Consider the following 25,138-nt stretch of genomic DNA (forward strand, 5'->3'; position numbering starts at 1 on the left):
AGAAATTCGAACAAATGTTGCTGCAAACATGGTCCCAGGAACATATCTTGGTGTTGCTGCCCAGAAAAGGAGATCGACCAGATACAAAGAAATGTCGAAGTCGAAGAAGAAAAACTTATTAAAAAAATGAACAAATTAAGCATTGCTGACGAACGGAATGTTTGGGTGAATATGGTGGAAGTGTCTCAAAGAAACCAGGCGGAAGTGGATGAAGATCGCCGTCGAAAGGAGTACCAAAGGCTGGCATATCCTAAAGAAGAGGAAAATCTAGTGGAATTCATCAAAAGGTGCCAAAAGATGAGGACTGAAGTGATGTTATGCCCACGTTGCAGTGCAATCTTCGACAGGAAGGCAACAACCAATCTGGAAGCAGTGGATAAAGCCAAGAGAAAAGAAAATTAGGGGACAACAGGATATGACCCAAGAAACAGTGATCATCACAAATGGAGGAGTGGAGAAAGACACCATAGCACTTACAAACCATCCGACAAGGCAACGAATGACAAATGGGTTCGACCCATTAGAGATGCTCAAGGACAGAAAAAATGGAGAAATTTTGAAGTTCAGAGAGGCACTTCGATGGAATGTAAGAAGGAGGTGGAGAAGCACAAACCAAGGCCATATCCTTCAGAAAATTACAAAGGAAAAAATCCTATGTCGAGATCCTAATGGAGACGGTTCCAGAGGCAAAAGAGGGCAGAAAAAGAAGCTGCGGAAAAAAGCGTGATTGGAAAAGATGCTGACAGCAAAGATAAAGCAGAATCCAGTGACAATGCTCAGATAGTAAACAGAGAGGAGCCCTCCCACCAGATCAATTCTGGCAGTGTGGTCGAACCAGTGGTGTCGAATGAGAAAGTGAAAGAAGACGACGAAATAACCGACAACTTCGAATCTGACTCAGAAGCGTCCTTTAATGTGATCTGTAATGTGGTTTCTGTCCTTCCTAAAGATTATGATAGAATCATGGAGGTCGAAGACGAGGAAGATGAGATGGAAGAGGAAACAATGGTACATAGGCCCGTTTGCTACTACGTCATGAACAATCGTTGCGTCGAAGAACAGAATACTTTCTTCGAAAGGCCAGATGATTCCATGAAGGCACATTTAAAGCCTTTTTTCATAAAAGGAAAGGTTGAGAATGTTGGTGTAAACAAGATACTGGTAGATGGCGGAGCAACAGTAAATATGATGCCTCATTTCATGCTAAAGAAGATTGGGAAGGATGATTCAGACGCAAAACCTCACAACATGGTGTTGTCGAACTATGAAGGAAAAGTAGGAACCACTATGGGCGTTATCCAGGTGGATTTGACTGTTGGAACCATAACAAGGCCAACAATGTTCATGGTCATTGCTTCAAGGGCGAATTACAACTTACTACTTGGAAGGGAGTGGATTCATGGTGTAGGAGCCGTACCTTCTTCAATGCATCAACGAATAGCCATTTGGAGACCAGACGGGATTGTCAAAAACATTGAAGCTGATCAAAGTTATTTCATGACAGAAGTGAACAATGTCAACTGTCGAAGTTTCGACAAGAACCTGGCTCACATACCTCTGTGCAGCCCAGCCGAGTTCGACCTAAAAGCAACAGACAACGCCTACTGCTCTATGTACCTTCATCCTACACATGGTTTTCAGTGGGACAAAGAAGTAATTGGAGAATCTTACATGTGGGGAACTACTCATATAGCGCCAACAGGATGGGGAAGCGATTTTGATGATGATGAGTAAAGAATCAGCGCTCAAAAGAATTACGGCTTACATAGCTGAGAACAAACTCAAAGAGGCCCTTGAGGCCGAAGTAAAATATATGGCTGTCGAAGCCAACAAAGAAAATTCCAACGAACAATGTCCCCAAAGAGACGTTGCAGAAGATTATGATAACAACCATATGGGCGAATGGTAACACCAAAAGCTTGACGCCATTTATGATGACGAACCTCTGGGGTTCGAAAAAGATCCAGTGTCAACTAATGCGAAGATGGTGGCACATGATCCATTAGAAGAAATAAATTTAGGACTGGGGGCAGAAAGTAGACCAACCTACATAAGCGCAAAGATGGACCCCCAGTTCAAAGTCGAAATAGTCCAGTTACTGAAAGAGTTCAAAGACTGCTTCACATGGGATTACGACGAGATGCCTGGTTTAAATAGAAGTTTGGTCGAATTGCAGCGCCAATAATGGAAGGAAAGAAGCCAGTAAAGCAGACTCCAAGACGCTTCGCACCAGAGATTTTGTCGAAAATAAAAGAAGAGGTCGAAAGACTTCTAAAATGCAAGTTCATCCGCACAACCAGGTATGTCGAATGGATTGCAAATATAGTTCCTGTAATTAAGAAAAATGGCAAACTTAGGGTATGCATTGATTTTCGAGAGTTAAATACAGCTACCCCAAAGGATGAATATCCTATGCCAGTGGCAGAAATGCTCATAGATTCTGCAGCAGGCCACGAGTATTTAAGTATGCTAGATGGATACTCTGGCTATAATCAAATTTTTATTGCTGAAGAAGATGTTCCTAAAACAACTTTCCGTTGCCCTGGAGCAATAGGAATGTACGAGTGGGTAGTAATGCCCTTTGGTTTAAAAAATGTTGGAGCAACTTACCAACGGGCTATGAATTCCATTTTTCATGACTTTATTGAAACTTTCATGCAAGTATACATTGATGATATTGTGATCAAGTCTGTTTCAGGAAAAAGTCATATAGACCATCTTCGACAATCCTTTGAAAGGATGAGGAAGTTTGGTTTAAAAATGAATCCCCTTATATGTGCTTTTGGTGTGCAGGCGGGTGATTTCTTAGGTTTTGTGGTCCACAAGAAGGGGATCGAAATAAATGAAAACAAAGCCAAAGCCATAATGGAGGCGAAAGCGCCATCGACGAAAAAGGGGCTACAGTCTCTGCTGGGGAAAATCAACTTTCTCAGAAGGTTTATCTCCAACCTTAGTGGAAAAACGCAAGCCTTCTCTCCTCTACTTCGACTAAAGAAGGAAGACTTTGCATGGGGGCAAGAACAACAAGCTGCCTTTGACAAAATCAAGGAATACCTGGCTAGTTCTCCAATTCTAATGTCTCCTTGTAGAAGAAGAAGTATGAGATTGTACATTTCGGCATCAGACAAAACATTAGGAAGTATGCTGTGCCAAGAAGATGAGAGTGGCGTCGAAAGGGCCATCTATTATCTCAGCAGAGTCCTAAATGATGCTGAAACTAGATATAGTATTATAGAAAAACTATGTTTATGTGTATATTTTTCTTGTATGAAATTAAAGCATTATATAAAGCCTGTTGATGTGTACATTTCTTCTCACTTCGACGTAATAAAATATATGTTATCTAAATCTATTTTACATAGTCGAATCGGAAAATGGGCTTTAGCATTGACGGAATATTCCTTGAAATATTTGCCTTTAAAGGCTGTGAAAGGACAAGTGGTTGTTGATTTTATAGCTGATCACTCTATAGATGAAAATGTAGAGTATGTCGAATTAGAACCATGGAAACTGTATTTCGACGGTTCCAGTCATAAGAATGGAACTGGTGTTGGGATGTTGATTATTTCTCCTGACAGAATTCCAACAAAATTCAAGTACAAAGTTGAAAGTCTGTGTTCAAATAATGAAGCAGAATATAAAGCTTTGATTGCTGGACTTGAAATATTGCTGAAATTGGGGGCAACAAGAGTCAAAATAATGGGTGAATCTGAACTGGTGATAAAGCAGTTGACTAAAGAATATAAATGTGTGAAAGAAAATTTAATCATGTAGTTTGTAATAGCCAATAGACTTCTCAAGGAATTCAACAATGTGGCCTTTAGGCACATTCCCAGGGTGGAGAATCAAGAGGCAAATGACCTTGCTCAACTTGCATCTGGATACAAAGTGTCGAAGGAAAAGTTAGAAGAGGCCATTGAAGTCAGAGGAAGAGTCGTATCTACCAAATTGTCCCCATCAGATTTGGAGTCAATAAGATTAGGATATGGTGACGAAGAAAATTTTGAGATATTCAATATAGATGGTTCAGGAATTGAAGACTGGAGAAAGCCCATCAAGGATTATCTACAAGACCCAAATCAGAAAGCTGAAAGAAAGGTAAAATACAGAGCCTTAAGTTATGTACTTTTTGGAAACGAATTGTTCAAAACGACTGCAGAAGGAGTCTTGTTGAAATGCTTAGGTGAAGATGAAGCTTACATAGCTTTGTTGAATGTGCACAGTGGAGCGTGTGGCGCACACCAAGCAGGTCATAAAATGAAATGGTTATTATTTCGACAAGGAATGTATTGGCCAACAATGCTGAAGGACTGTGTCGAATTTGCAAAAGGGTGTCAGGAATGTCAAGTACATGCAGGCATACCACATGTTCCTGCAAGTGAGTTGCATTCAATTATAAAGCCTTGGCCATTTAGAGGTTGGGCTTTAGACTTGATTGGCGAAATTCGACCAGCCTCTTCAAAAGGGCAAAAGTACATTTTGGTTGGAATAGATTATTTCACTAAGTGGATTGAAGCCATACCATTGGTAAATGTGGATCAAGAAGCAGTTATAGATTTTATCCAAAAGCACATAATTTATAGATTTGGGATACCAGAAACAATAAGATCAAGGATCTGTGTTCACTGGTAAAAATATGCAGAAATTTGCACAAGAAACAGGATTTAAACTCCTTACTTCGACACCTTACTATGCTCAAGCCAATGGACAAGTAGAAGCAGCCAACAAGGTAGTGATAAATTTGATCAAAAAGCATGTGGGGAGAAAACCTAAAAACTGGCATAAAACTTTAGATCAAGTTTTGTGGGCTTGTCGAACATCTCCAAAAGAAGCAACGGATTCGACTCCATTTAAGTTGACCTATGGACATGATGCAGTTTTACCAGTCGAAATATATTTGCAATCAGTTAGAGTCCAAAGGCATCATGAAATCCCATCAGAAATATATTGGAGTATGATGATGGACGAATTAGTTGATTTAGACGAAGAAAGGTTGCGTGCGCTGGATCTAATAAAGAGACAAAAAGAAATAGTCGAAAAGTTTTACAATAAGAAAGTAAAATTCAAGACCTTTTTAATTGGTGATCTTGTTTGGAAAGTAATCCTTCCTATGGATCGAAAAGATAGATTAATGGGAAAATGGTCTCCTAAGTGGGAAGGACCTTTCCAGATTTTGAAAAGTTTTTCAAATGGTGCGTATGAGATTGAAGAGATAGGAAAAGACGAGAGAATCTTAAAGATAAATGGCAAGTATTTGAAAAAATATAAGCCAATATTGCAAGAAGTAAAAATAGCAGTAGAATAATTGTGATAGCTTCGCCAAACAAAAATGCCACAACAAGTTATTACAAAGAAAGCCTCAAAGGGCTGAGAATTGTTAAACTAATTCGACTACAATTTGATACTAGCAAAAGCTTCCTTCAATGTGTCAAATTTCTTTTTCTGAAACTGAAGTCGATGATCACAAAGACTTCTGTGGATAAAGAGAGTCTCAATCTCTTGACTAAGTTGATGAGCCCTTTATGCATGTCGAATACCCACCTTCAGTTTGTCGTCAATCTCATTTTGCTTAGGCTGCTGTATGGATGCTCTGCGCTTTTTCTCTTGGGAGATTTTTTCTTGAAGAGCAGCTATTTGTTTCTCCCATTTCTGGATATTATCATCACAAGCAGCAACTTCTTTGATATAAGTTTCAGAAAGCTGCTGCAGCTTTGAAACTTCGTTAGTCGAAGTAGCAACAACATCCCATTCAGCAACTTGAGCCTCGGATTTTGTGGAGATTTGTTGGGAGAGATCTCTTCGACGATGAAGGTCTGCAGTCGCCAAGTCAATGAGGGTTCATCAGCTCCATCACAAAACTGCCAACCTCAGCAGAAGTTTCCAAGACGTTTATTTGTTTCAAAATATTCTTGAGGTCAATATGAGCGGTGGCGATCTCTTCTAAAACTCTGAACAAATCAACATCAAGGATTTTCGTCTTAATCTTGGTCAAGAGGTTGTCAAGAGATTGCGTTTCAGAAGTGGCCTCAGAGGCAGTCGAACTGCTTTGTGAAGAATCTTGAAAATTATAACGAGCGCTAAGCATGGCCTTCAGATATTCTAAGGGTTTCTGCACCTTGAGACTCTCAAGCTCTTCGCGAGAGAAACCAGTCGAACCAGTTGATATGGCACTTCCTTTGGTCTGGTCGAGAGCGGGTTGAGTGCTTCGTCCTAAAGTTTGCCCAGCATCTGGTTGTTTCGACTGGTCATCCTCATCTTTAGCAGTTTCTTCTTCATGGTCATCTTCGACCTCAGTTTCCATGTCAGTATCATCGCTTTTATTGGTAGCATTTAATCCTGGATGAGGAGGAGAATCGTCTTCAGAAGCTCCACTCATTGGAGCGTCGAATTCTGCTACAGTCTGCCTGTCATGATCATTTTTGGGGACATCTTCTTCTTTGATTGTCTCTTCCAGAGTTTTCTCAGGGTTTTCTTTGACAGCCAATTGTTTCTGAAAATAATTCTAAGTTAGAAGAAAGAAGTGCAATGAAGATGAATATAGATAGTCGAAATAAGGATTTACCTCAGGAATCTCAGTATTAAAACTAGATTTCCCACTCTCTGTATCCTTCGACTGAAGTTTGGCAGGTGGATTACTTGAAGAATCTTTTTTGGCTGACTTAACAATGGATCTTTGGGAAGAGACCCTCTTGATTTTCTTCTTCTGAGGAGGAGAGGGGCTTGGCTCTGGAGATTCGTCACCAGATTCTTCATTGGGAACTCTCTCCTCTTCTTTCTTTCTTTTTTGGACTGGTGGGGGTTTTCGACTTACCTAGTCATGCAGACCAAAGCCGGTTACTTTCTTAAAAGGAAAAAGAATAAATGAAAAGAGTGAGGTTTGTACCTTTGTCGAAGGTTTCTTAGCAGCACTTGGTGACGCTTCGACGAAAGCTTTCTTGGTAGGGATCTTTACGGCTAGGAAAAGAAAGGAGAATTAGAAACAAATATAAGAAATACATGATAATACAGTTAGAATAACAAAAGAAAAACCGTGTTTCCTGTTAACACCTTCAAGAATGGGACTTTCCACGCGAACGTGTTCTATTCCAATATGAAGGTGTCCTTGGTAATCGTCCAGATGATACTTAGTCGAAACCACACGCTCATCGGGTTTTTTGTAATGTCGACGAAGAATTTTCATATAGTCCCCACAAACGAACCAATCTGGAAATGGAGGGCTTAATGCCACACCAAACTCAACAGTTGGTAGAGGAGGAAATTTTGGTGGATGACAGCTGAAAGCCAGGTCATAACGCGTTTCTGGTCGAACATGTGAAGGCAATGACAATTTTTCAAACTTCTCCGTCAATTTACGTTTTAATTTTGCTGCTGCTTCGCGTATGGTTCGACTAAGATCATCAGGTCTATACGCAGTTTCGAAATATTTTTGAAATTTTTGTATTTCTTTAATGTGTCTTTGAATACCTTTTTAGTCTGATCCTGCACGAAAGCAAAAGCATTTGTTAAATGTGTGGTGAAGGTTGTTACGTCAAAAAATATGGTAGAATAATAATCCTTCCACCACTCATCAAACTTAGGAGTACAGAGAAAATATGGTCGAAAGATCACTGGTCGAATATCAAGAGAATCATCAGTCAGCTTCTTCGACAGCTCTTTGCTCTCATCTTCATTATGAAGGGAGTTGTAAAAAATGATAGATCCTTTCTTTGGGAAGATGGGTCGAGGTTTTATTTGGATCAAGCCAAACTGTCTAGCAACGAGATTGGGTTGGTAGACTATCAAAGCTATTTGGGTTTTGGTTACGTTATGATGGGAAAAAAGGAGCCTGGGGGTTAAAAATGATTCCCAAACATCCAAAAATATATTCTCATCCTTCTGCATTTCCAAGGGCAGTTGTTGGGTAAACCATTCAGATCCAATTTTTCTACTAGCAAAGGGTGCCATGGTCGAAGTGAAATGATACCTTTTGGCAAACATCATGACATAACCGTTGAAAGCTTGTCGAAGGCTAATTCCTTCATCAGTTGGCGTTAGTTGCACCAACCTACATTCGACAGTCCTGTCCTTCACTTTTTCTTCGTTCACTTCGTGTTTTACAGGAAGAGAAGCTTCAAAGGTGGCATTGAGCCATAATTGTAAAAGCCAGAAAGGTCCTGAAAAATTGATTTTACCTTGGTCTTTGATGGTTTTCAAAAGACTTACACACTCACTCAAGGATTCGTAAAGATTCGCCAAAATCATTTCACTTAAGCATAGTTTGGTTCATGTGTGAAGCTGATTGGCCATAGTGATGAATCTTTTGGCAACTTGGAGAGAACGGGAGCAAAACACATATTTTGATAGCCATAGAGTCAAAAAGGCTATATGTTCGACATCCGAGACTTTTGTGGTATCCTCGTCATGATAATGAGACATGAATAAAGAGTATGGAGCAAAGCTAGTGTTGAAAGCTATAGAATCTTCGTTTAGGTTGGTGGGGTCGAAATCTATCCCATTGGGGCGAAGGCCAACGATGGTTGCTGCGTCGAAGAGAGTGGGTGTGACCATCCCACAAGGAAGGTGAAAAGTGTTGTAGGTACTGTCCCAAAAATAGAGGGAAGCTAAAAGCATATTGGGGCAAATGTTGGGTCCTGCTCTCGACAATTGAATGAGGTCGAAAATACCTATTTCCTTCCAGAAATCTCCTTTAATCTTTTCAACCTTATCTAGCCAGGATAAATAGTCTGAAGGGACTTTCGACCATGGACAAGTTCTAAAGATCCTAGCATAATTCAAATAAGTTAAATTCAACTCTCCATCATCAGTCGAACTTTTAGGGTCAATTTGTTCTACAGTTTTCTCTTGAAGTTGAGGTTTTACTCCAACACCTATGGGTTTGGTATGGAAATAGGTAGGAAAAAATTCTTTCAGACGATCTGGTTTAATATCTGGATTGGGGAATGGACCTAACATGGCATGACAAATTCCAGAAACAAGAACAAGAATTAATACCTTGGATTTGTAGATACATTCCTTCTCTCTCTCATTGGGAGGTTCAGGAACGTATTGTTGGTTTCCAATAACCATTGGTCCCTTCAACTCGTGCGCAGGATGAAGAGTTGAATCTTGAGTCTTCTTAGAGTGTTTGCTACTGGAAGATTTTTGAGGAGCCATTGTTGAGGAGAACAAAGAAATTTTCTCAGGAAAGTTGAAAGTGTGAAAATGGGTATGAAGAAGAAAGTTTGAAGCGTAAAAAAGCTTCAGAGAAAATAGATTGTAAGTATTTATAAGAGAAGACGATAAAAACGTTTGAGTTTTTGATGATGATCGTGGGACACGTGGCTGAATCACAACGGTGATGATGAAGATGTGGAAGTTGAAAAGAGACATGATGTTAATTTAAGGAAATGAAGGGGGTAAGGTCTAAACGTGGGCTAGACATGACGTTTCTGAAAAACTGTAATGATGAATTTGTCTGGGAACTTGAGATTATAAAAGCTGGGAAATAGTGGAATTAAATGACATGGCATCGAAATATTAGTTGACAATAAATGATTGTTTCTCCAGAATAGTCGAAACATCTTTGCTGGGGGGCAATTTGTATACATGTAATTTTGACGCCATGAAATCAACAGCAGAATAGTGTTTTTCGACACATGGAGATGCTTGTTCGACACTTCGACAAATTGGTGGTATTTCGATAATTCGACAAGAGAAGAGGTTTGCAGATGAAAAGACGTCTTTGACAAGTATGAAGGATGTTATGGTATTTCAACAAATTCAACAAGTCTGAGGAAACGCGTCGTTTCGACATAAAGCAGAAATTCAAATTCAAAAGAGTTATGACGTTTGGCAGAAGACGTGTGGAAGCACCTGGCGAAAGGAAGTTATGCAGAGAGCCAAGTGTCATAGTTTTAGGATTTATTCGTTAGTGACAGTTATTTTGTTTGTATATAAATAGGATAGTTGTTATCAGAATGTAGTGCGTGAAAACTTGTACAAAATTCCTGCAAAATACTCAAAGTACCCGTGTGAGAGAAAAAAAGTCTTATTTGGAAAATGTACGTGTGAACAAACACCATTTCTTTAAAGTCGTATCTTATAAATTTCAAAGTTCTTCGCCAATTTTCCTTTACATTTACCAGTCATTTATCCTTTGCATTTACTTTATGCAATTTACTCTTCGCCATTTACTTTTCGCCATTTATCTTAGTCTTGTTAATTTTACTTTTACTTAAGCACTTTTAGTCAATATCTTTCGACATGAAAAACTTAGTAAACCAAATAAAGGATATAAAGGTTGTTCTAAAGAGTTACAAAGTTATTTAAATTTGCACATGTCCTAGGATTTGTATGGTTGATCCTGCAAGTAACCCAATTCGACAAGTTTTGGAAAACCAGAGGTTGTTCGCCAAAATCAACAGCGAACACCTACATAAGCGCAAAGATGGACCCCCAGTTCAAAGTCGAAATAGTCCAGTTGCTGAAAGAGTTCAAAGACTGCTTCGCATGGGATTACGACGAGATGCCTGGTTTAGATAGAAGTTTGGTCGAATTGCAGCTGCCAATAATGGAAGGAAAGAAGCCAGTAAAGCAGACTCCAAGACGCTTCGCACCAGAGATTCTGTCGGAAAAAAAAGAAGAGGTAGAAAGACTTCTAAAATGCAAGTTCATCCTCACAACCAGGTATGTCGAATGGATTGCAAATATAGTTCCTGTAATTAAGAAAAATGGCAAACTTAGGGTATGCATTGATTTTTGAGACTTAAATTCAGCTACCCCAAAGGATGAATATCCTATGCCAGTGGCAGAAATGCTTATAGACTCTGCAGCAGGCCACGAGTATTTAAGTATGCTAGATGGATACTCTGGCTATAATCAAATTTTTATTGCTGAAGAAGATGTTCCTAAAACAGCTTTCCGTTGTCCTAGAGCAATAGGAACGTACGAATGGGTAGTAATGCCCTTTGGTTTAGAAAATGCTGGAGCAACTTACCAACGGGCTATGAATTCCATTTTTCATTACTTTATTGAATTCCTTGTTGTACATTGATGATATTGTGATCAAGTCTGTTTCAGGGAAAAGTCATATAGACCATCTTCGACAATCCTTTGAAAGGATGAGGAAGTTTGGTTTAAAAATGAATCCCCTTAAATGTGCTTTTGGTGTGCAGGCGGGTGATTTCTTAGGTTTTGTGGTCCACAAGAAGGGGATCAAAATAAATGAAAACAAGGCCAAAGCCATAATGGAGGCGAAAGCGCCATCAACGAAAAAGGGGTTGCAGTCTCTGCTGGGGAAAATCAACTTTCTCAGAAGGTTTATCTCCAACCTTAGTGGAAAAACGCAAGCCTTCTCTCCTCTATTTCGACTAAAGAAGGAAGACTTTGCATGGGGGCAAGAACAACAAGATGCCTTTGACAAAATCAAGGAATACCTGGCTAGTCCTCCAATTCTAATATCTCCTTGTAGAAAAAGAAGTATGAGATTGTACATTTCGGCATCAGACAAAACATTAGGAAGTATGTTGTGCCAAGAAGATGAGAATGGCGTCGAAAGGGCCATCTATTATCTCAGTAGAGTCCTAAATGATGTTGAAACTAGATATAGTATTATAGAAAAACTATGTTTATGTGTATATTTTTCTTGTATGAAATTAAAGCATTATATAAAGCCTGTTGATGTGTACATTTCTTCTCATTTCGATGAGATAAAATATATGTTATCTAAATATATTTTACATAGTCGAATCGGAAAATGGGCTTTAGCATTAACAGAATATTCCTTGAAATATTTGCCTTTAAAGGTTGTGAAAGGACAAGTGGTTGCTGATTTTATAACTGACCACTCTATAGATGAAAATGTAAAGTATGTCGAATTAGAACCATGGAAACTGTATTTCGACGGTTCCAGTCATAAGAATGGAACTGGTGTTGGGATGTTGATTATTTCTCCTGAGAGAATTCCAACAAAATTCAAGTACAAAGTTGAAAGTCTATGTTCAAATAATGAAGCAGAATATGAAGCTTTAATTGATGGACTTGAAATATTGTTGAAATTGGGGGCAATTTGTATACATGTATTTTTGACGCCATGAAATTAATAAGCAGAATAGTGTTTTCGACAAATGGAGATGCTTGCAAAAAGGAAAAAAAACTGGAAATATATACTTGAAGAGCATTTTCAATAGTTTAGTTGATAAGTGTTTTCGACACTTCGACAGATTGGTCGTTCAATATTTCGACAGAAGAAGATGTCTGCAGATGAAAAGACGTCTTTGACAAGTATGGATGATGTTATGATATTTCGACAATTCGACAAGTCTGAGGAGACGCGTCGTTTCGACGTAAAGCAAAAATTCAAATTCAAAAAGTTATAACGATTGGCAGAAGACGCGTGGAAGCACCTGGCGAAAGGAAGTCATGCAGAGAGCCAAGTGTCATAGTTTTAGGATTTATTCGTTAGTGACAGTTATTTTGTTTGTATATAAATAGGATAGTTGTTATCAGAATGGGTGTGTGAAAACTTGTACAAAATTCCTGCAAAATACTCAAAGTACCCGTGTGAGAGAAAAGAGTCTTATCTGGAAAATGTACGTGTGAACAAACACCATTTCTTTAAAGTTTTATCTTATAAATTTCAAAGTTCTTTACCAATTTTCCATTACATTTACCAGTCATTTATCCTTTGCATTTACTTTATGCAATTTATTCTTCGCCATTTATCTTAGTCTTGTTAAGTTTACTTTTACTTAAGCACTTTTAGTCAATATCTTTCGTACATGAAAAACTTAGTAAACCAAATAAAGGATACAAAGGTTGTTCTAAAGAGTTACAAAGTTATTTAAATTTGCACATGTCCCAGGATTTGTATGGTTGATCCTGCAAGTAACCCAATTCAATAAGTTTTGGAAAACTAGAGGTTGTTCGCCAAAATCAACAGCGAACAATCTCACAGCTCCACAACTTTAACTGCTTCCACATCAACACTTCTCCCCCTTTTTAGTCAAAATTGACCAAAGGTGACCAGTTAGACAAAATAAATGTCAATTAGCCTAGTAGAGAATGTCAGATCAAATGTTATAACATTAAAAATTTTAAAACATAATAGTTAGGCAGTACAAACCATCATCATACACAACTGTGATAGATGAGATAATGAACAAATCCAAGGAACTCATTAAGAGCCCAAAATATTACACACAGGCATCAACGAGGATTGCCACAAATTACACATATTTTAAAAAAAACAGTAAAAACTTCAGCATCCAAACATCAGCAACACATCAGCCATACAGTCTTCAATCTTCAGTCTTTAACACACAGGGGGGAACCATCAATCAGAGGAAGAAGTATCACCTTCACCTTCAGAGCCTTTAGAGCTTTCAGAGCTGCCACTGGATTGAGCTTTTGACCTCTCTCTTGAGGTATTGGTATCTGAATCTTTACCAGCCTTCTCCATTTCTTCCTATTCTAGGCTCCTAATAAGAACTTCCAGAGCTTCTTTTCTTGCCTTGGCTACCCTTATACCATTATCCAGTTCCTTGCAGGTACCTTTTAGTTGATCAATTAAGCTTCCTTGAGATGCAGGCTCCCTTCTGGCAGATGTCATGACAACATCATTTACATGAATTCCCTCAAACAACTTATAATGAATGGATAGTGAGGGCTTTCTTCTGCTTGGAATGTCATTTGTATTGAGTATGCCTGGTTGTTGACTCAAAATAATACCATAAATAATGGACGGGAAGGCAATGGGCAACTTCACAGCATTTGTGGAGGCATGTCTGATAATTTGGTCAAACATAAACTTTCCAAAATCATAGTTAATCCTGGTTCCAATTGCATGAATGATTCTTCCAAGACCAATAGAGATGGTAGAGATATGATTAGCAGGCACCCAATTAGCTGAACCAATCTTGTGCAAGATGGCATATTTAACAGTTAGCTTGCCAACTGATAGGTGATTCCTACTAGGTCATTCCTTAACTTGGCCAGTTGTAATAGTCCTACAGACCTCATTGTCTGTAGTCTCTAAATCCACTCCTCCATCAGTTCCTCTTCCTAGGAACTCGTTGATAATGGTTGTCGTTTCACATAAACTTCGCAACCCCAAATCTTCATGTAAGACATATGTGGTCTCTTACCACTCCATATCTCATATGGTGTCTTATCAACCTTTTTGGATGGAACACGGTTAAGTGTGTAAGTTGCTGTCAATAGCGCATGTCCCCAAAAGGAGCTTGGAAGATCGGCGTGACTCATCATGGATCGGACCATGTCCAACAAGGTTCGATTTCTTCTCTCAGACACACCATTCCATTGGGGTGTTCCAGGAGGAGTGAGTTGGGATAGGATCCCACAATCTTTCAGATGGTCATCAAACTCTAGGCTTAAATACTCACCACCTCGATCTGATCGAAGAGTTTTAATATTCTTATCTAGTTGGTTTTGTACTTCATTCTTGAATTCCTTGAACTTTTCAAAGGACTCTGATTTGTGTTTCATTAAATACACATAACCATATCTACTGAAATCATCAGTGAATGTGATGAAGTACTGAAAACCTCCTCTGGCTGGTATGTTCAGTGGTCCACATACATCAGTATGTATGAGGGCCAAAAGATCATTAGCTCTTTCACCTTTTCCTGTGAATGGAGACTTTGTCATCTTTCCAATTAAACAAGATCTGCATGTCTCATATGATTCATAATCAAAAGAGTCCAAGAGTCCATCTTTATGGAGTTTGGAAATGCGTTTCTCATTTATCTGGCCTAATCGACAATGCCAAAGGTAAGTTGGATTTAACTCATTAGGTTTCATCCTTTTAGTATTAATGTTATAAACTGGCATCTCAAGATCAAGGACATATAATCCATTGTTCATTTGAGCAGTAGCATAGAATATATCATTCAAATAAATTGAACAACAATTGTTCTTTATTATGAACGAAAAACCGAACTTGTCCAAACAAGAAACAGAAATAATATTCCTGCTAATTGCAGGTACATAATAACAGTTCTCTAACTGAATTATTAAACCACTAGGTAAAGTCAATTCATAAGTTCCTACGGCTAAGGCAACAACCTTTGCTCCATTACCAACTCGTAGGTCGACTTCACCTTTTGCCAATTTTCTACTCCCTTTTAGTCCTTGCACATTTGTACAAATGTGAGAACCGCATCCAGTATCTAATACCCATGATGCAGAAGTAGACAAATTTATTTCAATAACAAAAATACTTGAAGTTGGACTCTCTACTCCATTCTTCCTATCTTCCAGGTACTTTGGGCAGTTCCTCTTCCAGTGTCCGGTCTTACCGCAATGGAAGCAAGTGCCTTCTTTTTCTATGCCTCCACTAGGCTTTAAAGCAGCACTAGTGGGTTTGGGTATGGCAATTTCCTTGCCTTTCCCTTTATCATGTTTGAGGACAATCCTCAGGTTTCGGTGCCAATCCAGAAAATTTGTCCCAGACAATTTTTCTTTGTCAAGGATTGATCGCAAGATGTTGTTAGAGGTGTTTACTGTCATGATAATCTAGATAAGGATTAATGAAAATATAAGTATCATTGACATATTTAATTAGGCCTTTAATCAAATATGCTCCCACTATTTTACTCAAAACAAATGACCCTCATCACTTGATTCGGAAAATCCCGTTGGAAGATTTTCTAGTGGGTCGAGATCCATATTTCACTTTGTTTTAAGTCCGCGTAGGCGGATACAAAACTAGGTTATTTAGGTAAGAACTCCTTCCAATTGTATCTCATACAACTCTCGAAAATTTCAGTTGGGTGAATAACTCATTATTCCAATCCATCATATGGATCATTCCCAACTCTTGCTTCTAAACATATATAATCTTATTATAATTTGTTTAGTTAAGTTTGACCCATTGTTTTAACAGTTGGATATTACAATTATCCCATCGCACCTTACTAATATAGAACATGCACCTCGCGTAGGCGAAACCTACATTATCCATTACTAGTCTTGATGAGTGTTAAAACTTGGAAAGCATAAACTTAATATTTAATTTGAGGGAATTGCAATTTTTCTGATCTCACCGGCTTGTTTATCATATAAACCGTCTCTCACATGCATCAACATACATTCACATGCATCAACATACATACATACATAATGAAACAGTTATGGCCTCTAGCGCAATTGTTCTCCCAAGCCAATGAGAGAACCTAAGTTAACCTAACAATGATCTAAGCTTCTCCAAGCAAGATCTTCAAGGTTGTCCTCCTTTGGCACTGACTTCTTTGCTTTCTTCATATCATTACATTACATAAAAGAAACTCGTTTTACATACGAAGGAGTGAGATGAGAAAAGAAGTTACATTTGGGAGATTAAGAGAGAGGCATGACACGCAGGTCGTATTTTAAAACCCAAAGCAGAATAAAGGAAGACTAAGGCCATAACCGATCACAACAAGACAATAATAAACACTTTATTATTATTATTATTAATTCTTTAATTAATTAAAACCAAATTAAATTTCGACGACCGATCACACTACGCAGAGTTAGTCGGGGGTCCGTTGCCCCTGGCCGAAATTTTTAATGAACAATTCATTTAAAATCGACGTCGTTTTTCGCATCAACACTTGATACTTTAAAGCACTGATTTAGCCGAACGGGTGAATTTTTCCTTGCGTTAACCGGTTAACCAAATGCGTTAACCGGTTAACACTGTTTGAAATCTGTTCAAAAATTATTTTCTGCCTTGCGTTAACCGGTTAACCAAATACGTTATCCGGTTAACACTGTTTGAAAATCTCTTGGAAAACTGTTTTCCGTGTTGCGTTAACCGGTTAACCAAATGCGTTAACCGGTTAACACTGTTTGAAAAGGTTAAAAAAATTTATTTCGTATTGCGTTAACCGGTTAACCATATGCGTTAACCGGTTAACACTGTTCCAAAAAGTGTTTAGAAAGCACAACTCTTATGCAGTCACAACCCCAATTGCATAACTCTCTGACAACACAACCCTTGTGCCGTCACTAACCCTGATGCACCAATTTCAGATCGTCAAACACATCTCGATTGTTGATTCAGTATGATTGATCAACACGTCATTGCTTCACCATACTAATGTCGGATCAAGAAGCAAATGACCATTGATCGCTCAAAGGAAAACAACCATTGAGTGTTTGAATGAACGAAACGAGAACACTATATCATATATAAACACCTATGTCGAAACAGCTCTGTTTTAAATTTCAAATACTTCCGCTTGAAGTCTCGACTCTGTAAACACCTATGTCGAAGAAAACTTTATGATAACCCAAAAATCTTCTAAGTTCCAGGCTTCGACAACAAATAATTGCTTACCCACAAAGATAATTAAAACAGCTTTCCCACAGTCATTTCTTGCTTATTCTCAAGACTTACTATTTCCAAAGACCTTTTAACCGTCTGTCGAAATCCCCAGCTAACAAATTGCCCCCAAGAAATGTCTATTTCGAATTACTGTAGAAATGGACATTTTTTGCATTTACCAAATTTCGACCAGAGACCTTTCATAGTCTTAAAAAGTCCACGTTTGTCAGTTAATCATGATTAACTTTTCCAAAACATCTCATCAGAACGTGTGCGTAGTTATATGACATCATGAGTTTCAACTTCCAAGAAAATGAATAGTATTCCCTGTCCAATTTTCTCAGAAAAACTTCCACGTGGCCCACTATCCTAGTAAAGCGTAACCAGTCAGCCTCACAGGTTCAACATTATAAAAGCACATTTGTCATTTTTCTCTCTCTTTTCACGAAAATCTCCAGTTTTTTCTCAAAGTTCATCTTCTTCAACCTTTCTGAAAAACGCTTTTTCTTCCTTAAACCCTAATCCTTCAAAATCTCCAAAGTCTACTACAATGTCTTCTGATAAGCAACAAAAACAGTCAAAGAACATCAAAGGTGCTGGATCTTCAAAGAGTTCCATTTCCCAGAACATTCCAACCAGCACAACCATCACTGTTGGGGACCGAGAATACATCACTGCTCCAAAACTCTTGAAAGAACAGAAAGCAATTTTCACTTCTCAGGTAATGGTTCCTTCTCTTCTTTCTGGAAATGCTTTAGGGTTTCTAGGCCCATTAGTATCTAACGAACATTTAGAGAAGTGTGCTCAATTTTTTCCTTGTCACCATACTACTAAACCCATAGCCAACAAAACCCTTTCTTCTAAAGACAATGAGGATCTAAACCAGAGAGAAGCTTTTCAACTGGACTTTATTGCTGATAGTTTCAGACCTTTTCGGTCTTATCCAACCCTAGATAAATCCTATCTTGCTTGGTTAACAAAAGTTGAGAAGAAGAAAGCTTCACTTTGGAAAGAATTGGGTATTTTTGACCTAATCCCGATGTCGAAGCTTGGATTTAGTTATTGTCAGCCTTTATTACTCTCCAACCTATATTTCTGGGATAGTACCTATAACACCTTTCATCTTCCTTGTGGAATGATGACTCCCACACTTTTCGACGTAGCTGCCATTGCTGGACTTTCTCCGACAGGAGAAACCTTCGACCCCTACCAAGACTGTGAAAACTTGATTGACTTCAACGTTAAGAACGCTGCATTCAGTACTTACATTAATCTATATCACGTTGATGGTGAAGAAGTTTCTGATATAGAATACATATCATTCTTAGGTCTATGGTTGTCCAAATTCTTCTTTTGTTGCAAATCTCTACAAGTTGCTAAGAGACTTCTAACGCTCGCTAACCAATTGCATGCTGGTCGAAGAGTGTGTTTGAGTGAACTCTTGTTGGGTAGTTTGTACGAAAGTCTAGGATCAGCTAGTGCTAAGCTAAAAGAATACGAAGCTGGCACCAATCTATTACTATCTGGGCCTTATTGGCTTCTTCAATTGTGGCTTAATGCCACTTTCGAATCCTTTTTGCCAACACGAGGAAACGTCGAAGAAAATTCCCCAGAGATAATGAATCGAAGCATTGAGGGCACCAGACTCCTTCGACTGACTCCAGCTGATGATGTCGATAACTTACAAACCTCCCTCACCAAATACACTTTGATGTTCTCGAAGCGTCATCATTTCCTTCCTTCGATGGCTCCTTTTGCCAGTCGAACGCATGGTCCTTCCTGGTTTACTGCCTCGCTCGAAGACGCTGTGAAAAATGCCAACACAGAGATCGAAGAGATATGGCGTGCCTTTCTCCTTCCAAGGCTACTTGTTTCTAGGATTCTGCCAGTGAAGAGTCACGTGTGTCAGTTGGCTTATCAGCCTAATTTTGTCTCTCGACAATTTGGGTTGTGTCAACTTATCCCTTTCTCTTTATTCAAACGAAAGCGCGAGATCTGCTACGCAGGGACTGAATGGAGCACTAGAGACATTGCCGTCCACAAAGAATTCCATGCCAATTTTGCCGAATTCCAATTAATAGCCTTCCAACCATCGTTCTATTACACCAATGGTTTCGCCACTTGGTGGACAAATTTCTATTCCAAGAACATGTTTTCGACTGCTGAAATCAAAAACGTCTATCGAAGGCTTTTTCATCTTTGCAGGAAAATGTCCCCAAGGGTAAGCTTACTCATTCTGCAGAAATCCAAGCATTCCAAAAGTACTTTGAAACTGTCTATAACCCAACGAACATCGTTGACACTATTTGTTATGCAGCCCCAATTTTAAAAGAAAAAATTGAAAAGCAGATTGCCAAAAGAAAATCTCTCAAAACTGTAAAACCTGAATTGAAATATGACTTGGCTTTTAAGTGCGAACCACCCAAATTCCCAAAGTTACCCAGTGCAGATTTTGCTTTGTCATTTTTCCCCCTTACCCTTACTGGTTCACGTGTGGGAACATTTTTAACATACTAAAAAATGACCAACAAAAGCCTGCAAAAAGAGTAGTTTCTACCAAACATACCTTAGAAAGTTTCAAAGGTTTCCTTCACTTCGATTTATCTGCAGTGAGAATTACTTCTCCGACATGTGAAGGTGTGGAATGTTTGGATTTCTTGGTTTTACAACTTCTTTTCGTTTCTTACCAGTCTTTTAACCATTTGTATGTTTCGACTAACTCACATCCTTCTTTAGCTGTCGAAAGGAAGGTGGTGAAGAAAGAAAAACCTGTGGCGAAGGCTAGTTCGACTACTGCTTCCAAGCCAACTACCTCTTCGAGCCAGGGAGTGCCTTCTGGTGCCGCTCCAGAAAAAACGAAGAAGGGTTCAAAGGTATTACATCAAATAACTTCTCTATCTCTTTCGAATTTCTTGCTAATTATTTATGATTTTCTTTCTTCAGTGTAGTGGCAAGCCTCCCTTGACACCCAAGAAAATAAAAACTCCTCCTGCTAATGTCATTCTTGTCGAAGATGATGAAGAGGATACTCCTCCTACTCCACTCAAGAAGAAACAGAAGAAAAATAAGGCCACAGTTGCCCCTTTCCAACCAAATCAACAACAGGGTGTCGAAACCACCACTCTCCCTCCTCTTCCAAAGAAAACTCAATCCCAACCTTCTAGTGCTGCAGAGATGGAGCGTATTGGGAGCAATGCCTCCGATCCAGAGGTTCAACAGGTATACTTCAACCTTGAGTATTCTATCGTTCGACAAATTTCACATTTTTAATCTAACATTTCAGTTTCAGGATAAAGCCACCACTCCCCTCATTTCTACTGCCAATTAAAGTGATCCTTCGAGCAGCATGAATCCATCTCCTCCTCCGACAGTCAGCGGTGCTATCTAAAACAAAGGCTCTTCGACTGGGGCTCATAATCTTAAAGAAGATAACACTCAGAACGAAGAAGAAACCTCTTCCCCTAGTGAAGATGGTAAATGGGATTCGAAGCATGTTGACGAGAAGGACTCAACAGGAAAGAAAACTCTGAGAGTACTCCTAGTGATTCTCCTACCAGGGCTGCGTTCCCTTCAAATGATGCTGATGAGGACGATCAGGATTTAGATGAAATTGAGGGGTATTTTCGAGAAGATGAAGACATAAATATGGGAGAAGCTGATGCTGAGGGGAATCAAACTGGAACTAGCAATGCCAGCGTCGATACGGTCTCAAATCCCACTAAAGTTCGACCATCCATCACCCAAACTTCACCCACACCACTTACTGAGGAAGAGAAAAGATCTTTAAAACAAAATGATCCCCTCAAGTACGTGAGGTTAATGATGGCTCAAAGAGAGTCTTCTTCAAAGCAAAGTGTTTCTGGAGCTTCGACCCAATCTGGTGCTAGTGCAAACGAAGCATCACATGACGAACTCCTTCAGCAGGTGAAGAAGGCAGTTTTTGACGTAAATCTCTTTGATGAGCTAAAGAATAATGTGGGGGTGAGCTTTAGCATAAAGAAGCTGATAAGCAAAATTAACATCACTGCTTGCCCCATTGATGTAGGTGAAGCCCTTATTGATATTCAAAACCTCATTGACCAAGTGTGTGTTGAATATCATAGGGAGGTGGATGCCAAAGCTAAGCTTTTATCGACTGAAAAAGCTCAAGCCATTGAATTTGATAATGCCCTTTGAACTTCACAAGCTTCTGAGGAGTTAACCGCTTCCAAAAAAATCAGCCCAAGCAGAGTTCGACACTTACACTGCTTCGATATGCCTCTGGGAATCTCATATTGTAGAATTGCAGCAAAAGATTTCTGATGCTAAGGCGAAGCAGGCTGCTATCCGAGGCTTGGATAGTACTGAAGCTGATGATCTGGCGAAGCAAAGCGTGGACCACGTCGAAAAAGCTACGGCTATGAACGAAGATATTGCACGCCTCAAAGGAGTTCAAGCAGCTGTTCAGTATAAGATTGGCTTGGCGAAGAAGAAATATGATCGAATGAGGGCCACTATTCCTTTTTGATTTCCTCCTGTATTTGCTTTATTCGATTCTTGTTTACTTGTAACTTGATTCAGACGAAAACCAATTTGGCACATATTTTGAATTTAAATATCTTCTCCATTTTGGCCATGATAGTTCTTTACTTACTATGCTGTTATGATTCTAACTTCGTGCATAAATGGTTTATACCTCTTTAAGTATTTTCCATTTACTTTTAGGATCCTTCGATCCTCTGCTAGTTCTTCTATTTCGTATGCATTGTTTGAAAATGATTTTAGAATTCGAAAAGGTCCTTCCCAATGTGGAGACCATTTTCCTAATGCCTTATTCTTTCGATCCATAGGAAATATGACTTTCCATACTAAATCATTCGTAGTAAATTTTTTACCTTTGACCCTCTTATTGTATGCCCTTGCTACCCTCTCCTTCTGTCTTCTTAAGACTTCTAACGCATGTAACCTTTCTTCGTCCAAATCCACCAGCTCATTTATCATCATTTCCCAGTATAAATCAGATGGGATTTCTCCTTATCTTTGGATTCTCACTGATTGTAAGTAGACTTCGACAGGTAGTACTGCATCATGTCCAAATGTAAGCTGGAAAGGTGTAGTGTTAGTGGCTTCTTTAGGGGAAGTTCGACAAGCCCAGAGTGCTTGGTCTAAAGTTTTGTGCCAAATTTTTGGCTTTTTTCCCTACATGCTTTTTTATTAGCCCAATTATCACTTTGTTGGCTGCTTCAACTTGCCCATTGGCTTGAGCATAATAGGGTGTGGAAGTTAATAATTTGAACCCTATTTCCTTCGCAAATTCTTGCATCTTTCGGCCAGTAAAGACTGATCCTTGATCTGTTATTATACTTTCTGGGATTCCAAATCTGTATAAAATTTGCCTTTGAATGAATTCGATAACAGTTTCTTGATCCACATTTGCTAAAGGTACTACTTCGACCCATTTAGTGAAATAGTCAATTCCTACAAGTATGTATCTTTGACCTTTGGATGAATGGGGTATAATTTCCCCAATTAGATCTAATGCCCAACCTCTGAAGGGCCAAGGCTTAATAATTGTATGAAGTTCACTTGCAGGAGCATGTTGAATTCCTGCGTGTATTTGACATTCCTGGAAACCCTTAGCAAACTCTATACAATCTTTTAACATGGTGGGCCAATACATTCCATATCTGAAAAGCAACCATTTCATCTTAAGGCCTGTCTGATGTGCTCCACAAGCTCCACTGTGTACACTAGATAATGACAAGTAAGCTTCGCTTTCTCCTAAGCATTTCAACAGGACTCATTCAGGGGTTTTCTTGAATAATTTATTCCCTATCAATATATAAGATAGAGCCCTGTACTTGGTTTTTCTTTCCGTGTCTGTCGAAGGGTCCTTGAGATAATTAATAATTGGATTCCTCCAGTCTGTATCTATCAAGGTATCAATGGCCAATACTTCAAACTCCTCTTTGTTAGCATATCCTAACTGGGTGCTTTCCAAATCCTTCAGAGATAATCTGGCAGCCATTGCCTTTCCTCTTACTTCAACAAGCTCTTCTAGCTTTTCTTTTGAAATTCTATACCCTGAGGCTATTTGTGCTAAGTCATTAGCCTCTTGGTTTTTTATTCTAGGGACATGTTTTATGTCGACGTATTCGAATTTTTTGAGTAACCTATTTGCAATGACGAAGTACATAATCAAATTTTCTTTTATACATTTGTACTCCTTCGTTAGTTGCTTGATTACTAATTCTGAATCTCCTTTAATTTCGACCCTAGTTTCCCCCAATTCCAACAAAGCCTCAAGTCCTGCAATAAGAGCTTCATATTCTGCTTCGTTGTTGGAACAAAGGGGACCTTCAATTCTATATTTGAGTTTTGTTGGAATTCTGTCAGGAGAAATTAACATTATCCCAACCCCACTTCCATTCTTATGAGTGGAACCGTCGAAGAATAATTTCCAAGGTTTCAACTCAACTTGAAATTGAGGATTTTCGACCAGTGCATGGTCTACAATAAAATCTGATACTATTTGTCCCTTCATTGCCTTTAAAGGCATAAAGGTTAGGGAGTATTCAGTGAGTGCTAAAGCCCATTTGCCAATTCGACTGTGCATTATTGGCTTAGATAACATATACTTAATGACATCAAAATGCGAAGAGACGTATAAATCAATAGGTTTTATATAATACTTGAGTTTAGTACAAGAGAAATGCAAACAAAGACACAACTTTTCTATTGAAGTATATCTAGTTTCTGCATCATTTAAAACCCTACTAAGGTAATAAATGGCTCTTTCGACGCCATCTTCACTCTCTTGCGCCAACATGCTACCTATGGTAGTGTCGAAAGCTGATATATACAGTCTCATAGGCTTCTTTCCACACGGTGGTGCAAAGATAGGAGGATTCGTCAGATAATGTTTGATCTTGTCGAATGCCTCTTGGTGTTCGTCATTCCATTCGAACTTGCCTTGTTTCAGGCGCAGAAGGGGAGAGAAGGCTTGAGTTCGACCACTTAAATTCGAGATGAATCTTCTTAGGAAGTTTATCTTTCCTAATAATGATTGCAATTCCTTTTTGGTTGATGGTGCTTTTGTCTCCATAATAGCCTTCGTCTTGTTCTGATTAATTTCTATCCCCTTTTTGTGGACCACAAAGCCCAGGAAATCTCCAGCGTGCACAAAGAATGCACACTTAAGAGGATTCATTTTTAAGCCATGTTTTCTCATTCTTTCGAATGATTGGCTGAGATGGGATAAATGGTCTTCATCCGACGTAGATTTTATCACAATGTCATCTATGTATACTTGCATGAATGTCTCTATATAATCATGAAATATAGAGTTCATTGCTCGCTGGTATATTGCCCCAACGTTTTTTAGGCCAAAGGGCATGACTATCCATTCATAAGTGCCTATTACCCCTGGACATCGAAAAGCTGTTTTAGAAACATCTTCTTCTGCGATGAAAATCTGGTTATAGCCAGAATATCCATCAAGCATGCTGAGATACTCATAGCCTGCGGCTGAGTCAACCAACATCTCTGCCACAGGAATTGGATACTCATCCTTAGGGGTTGCTGCATTTAGATCACAAAAATCTATACATACTCGCAAAGAGCCATTTTTCTTGATAACAGGGACAATATTAGCAATCCAATCGACATACCTTGTGGTCTTGATGAAGTTGCAACGAAGAAGTCTTTCGACCTCTTTTTTGATCTTTGTGAGGATTTCTGGTGCGAATCTTCTTGGAGTCTGCTTGATGGGCTTCTTGCCATCCTTTATAGGCAGCTTTAATTCGACCAGGTCCCTCTTCAAACCAGGCATCTCGACGTAATCCCAAGCGA

General features: G+C 38.9%; 1 protein-coding gene across 1 annotated transcript; it reads right to left on the bottom strand.

The window, feature by feature from the left end:
• Window positions 1-5,520: 5,520 nt before the first annotated feature.
• On the bottom strand, window positions 5,521-8,241 carry LOC127102994 (uncharacterized). Its single transcript, XM_051040298.1, has 4 exons — window positions 8,049-8,241; window positions 6,563-6,789; window positions 5,860-6,490; window positions 5,521-5,813 (listed from the first exon to the last, which is right to left on the bottom strand). Exons 1-4 carry the CDS (start codon window positions 8,239-8,241, stop codon window positions 5,521-5,523), a joined length of 1,344 nt encoding a protein of 447 aa, XP_050896255.1.
• Window positions 8,242-25,138: the final 16,897 nt, after the last annotated feature.

The sequence above is a fragment of the Lathyrus oleraceus genome, chromosome 7 (genome assembly GCF_024323335.1).
Source record: "Lathyrus oleraceus cultivar Zhongwan6 chromosome 7, CAAS_Psat_ZW6_1.0, whole genome shotgun sequence".
NCBI lineage: Eukaryota > Viridiplantae > Streptophyta > Magnoliopsida > Fabales > Fabaceae > Lathyrus > Lathyrus oleraceus.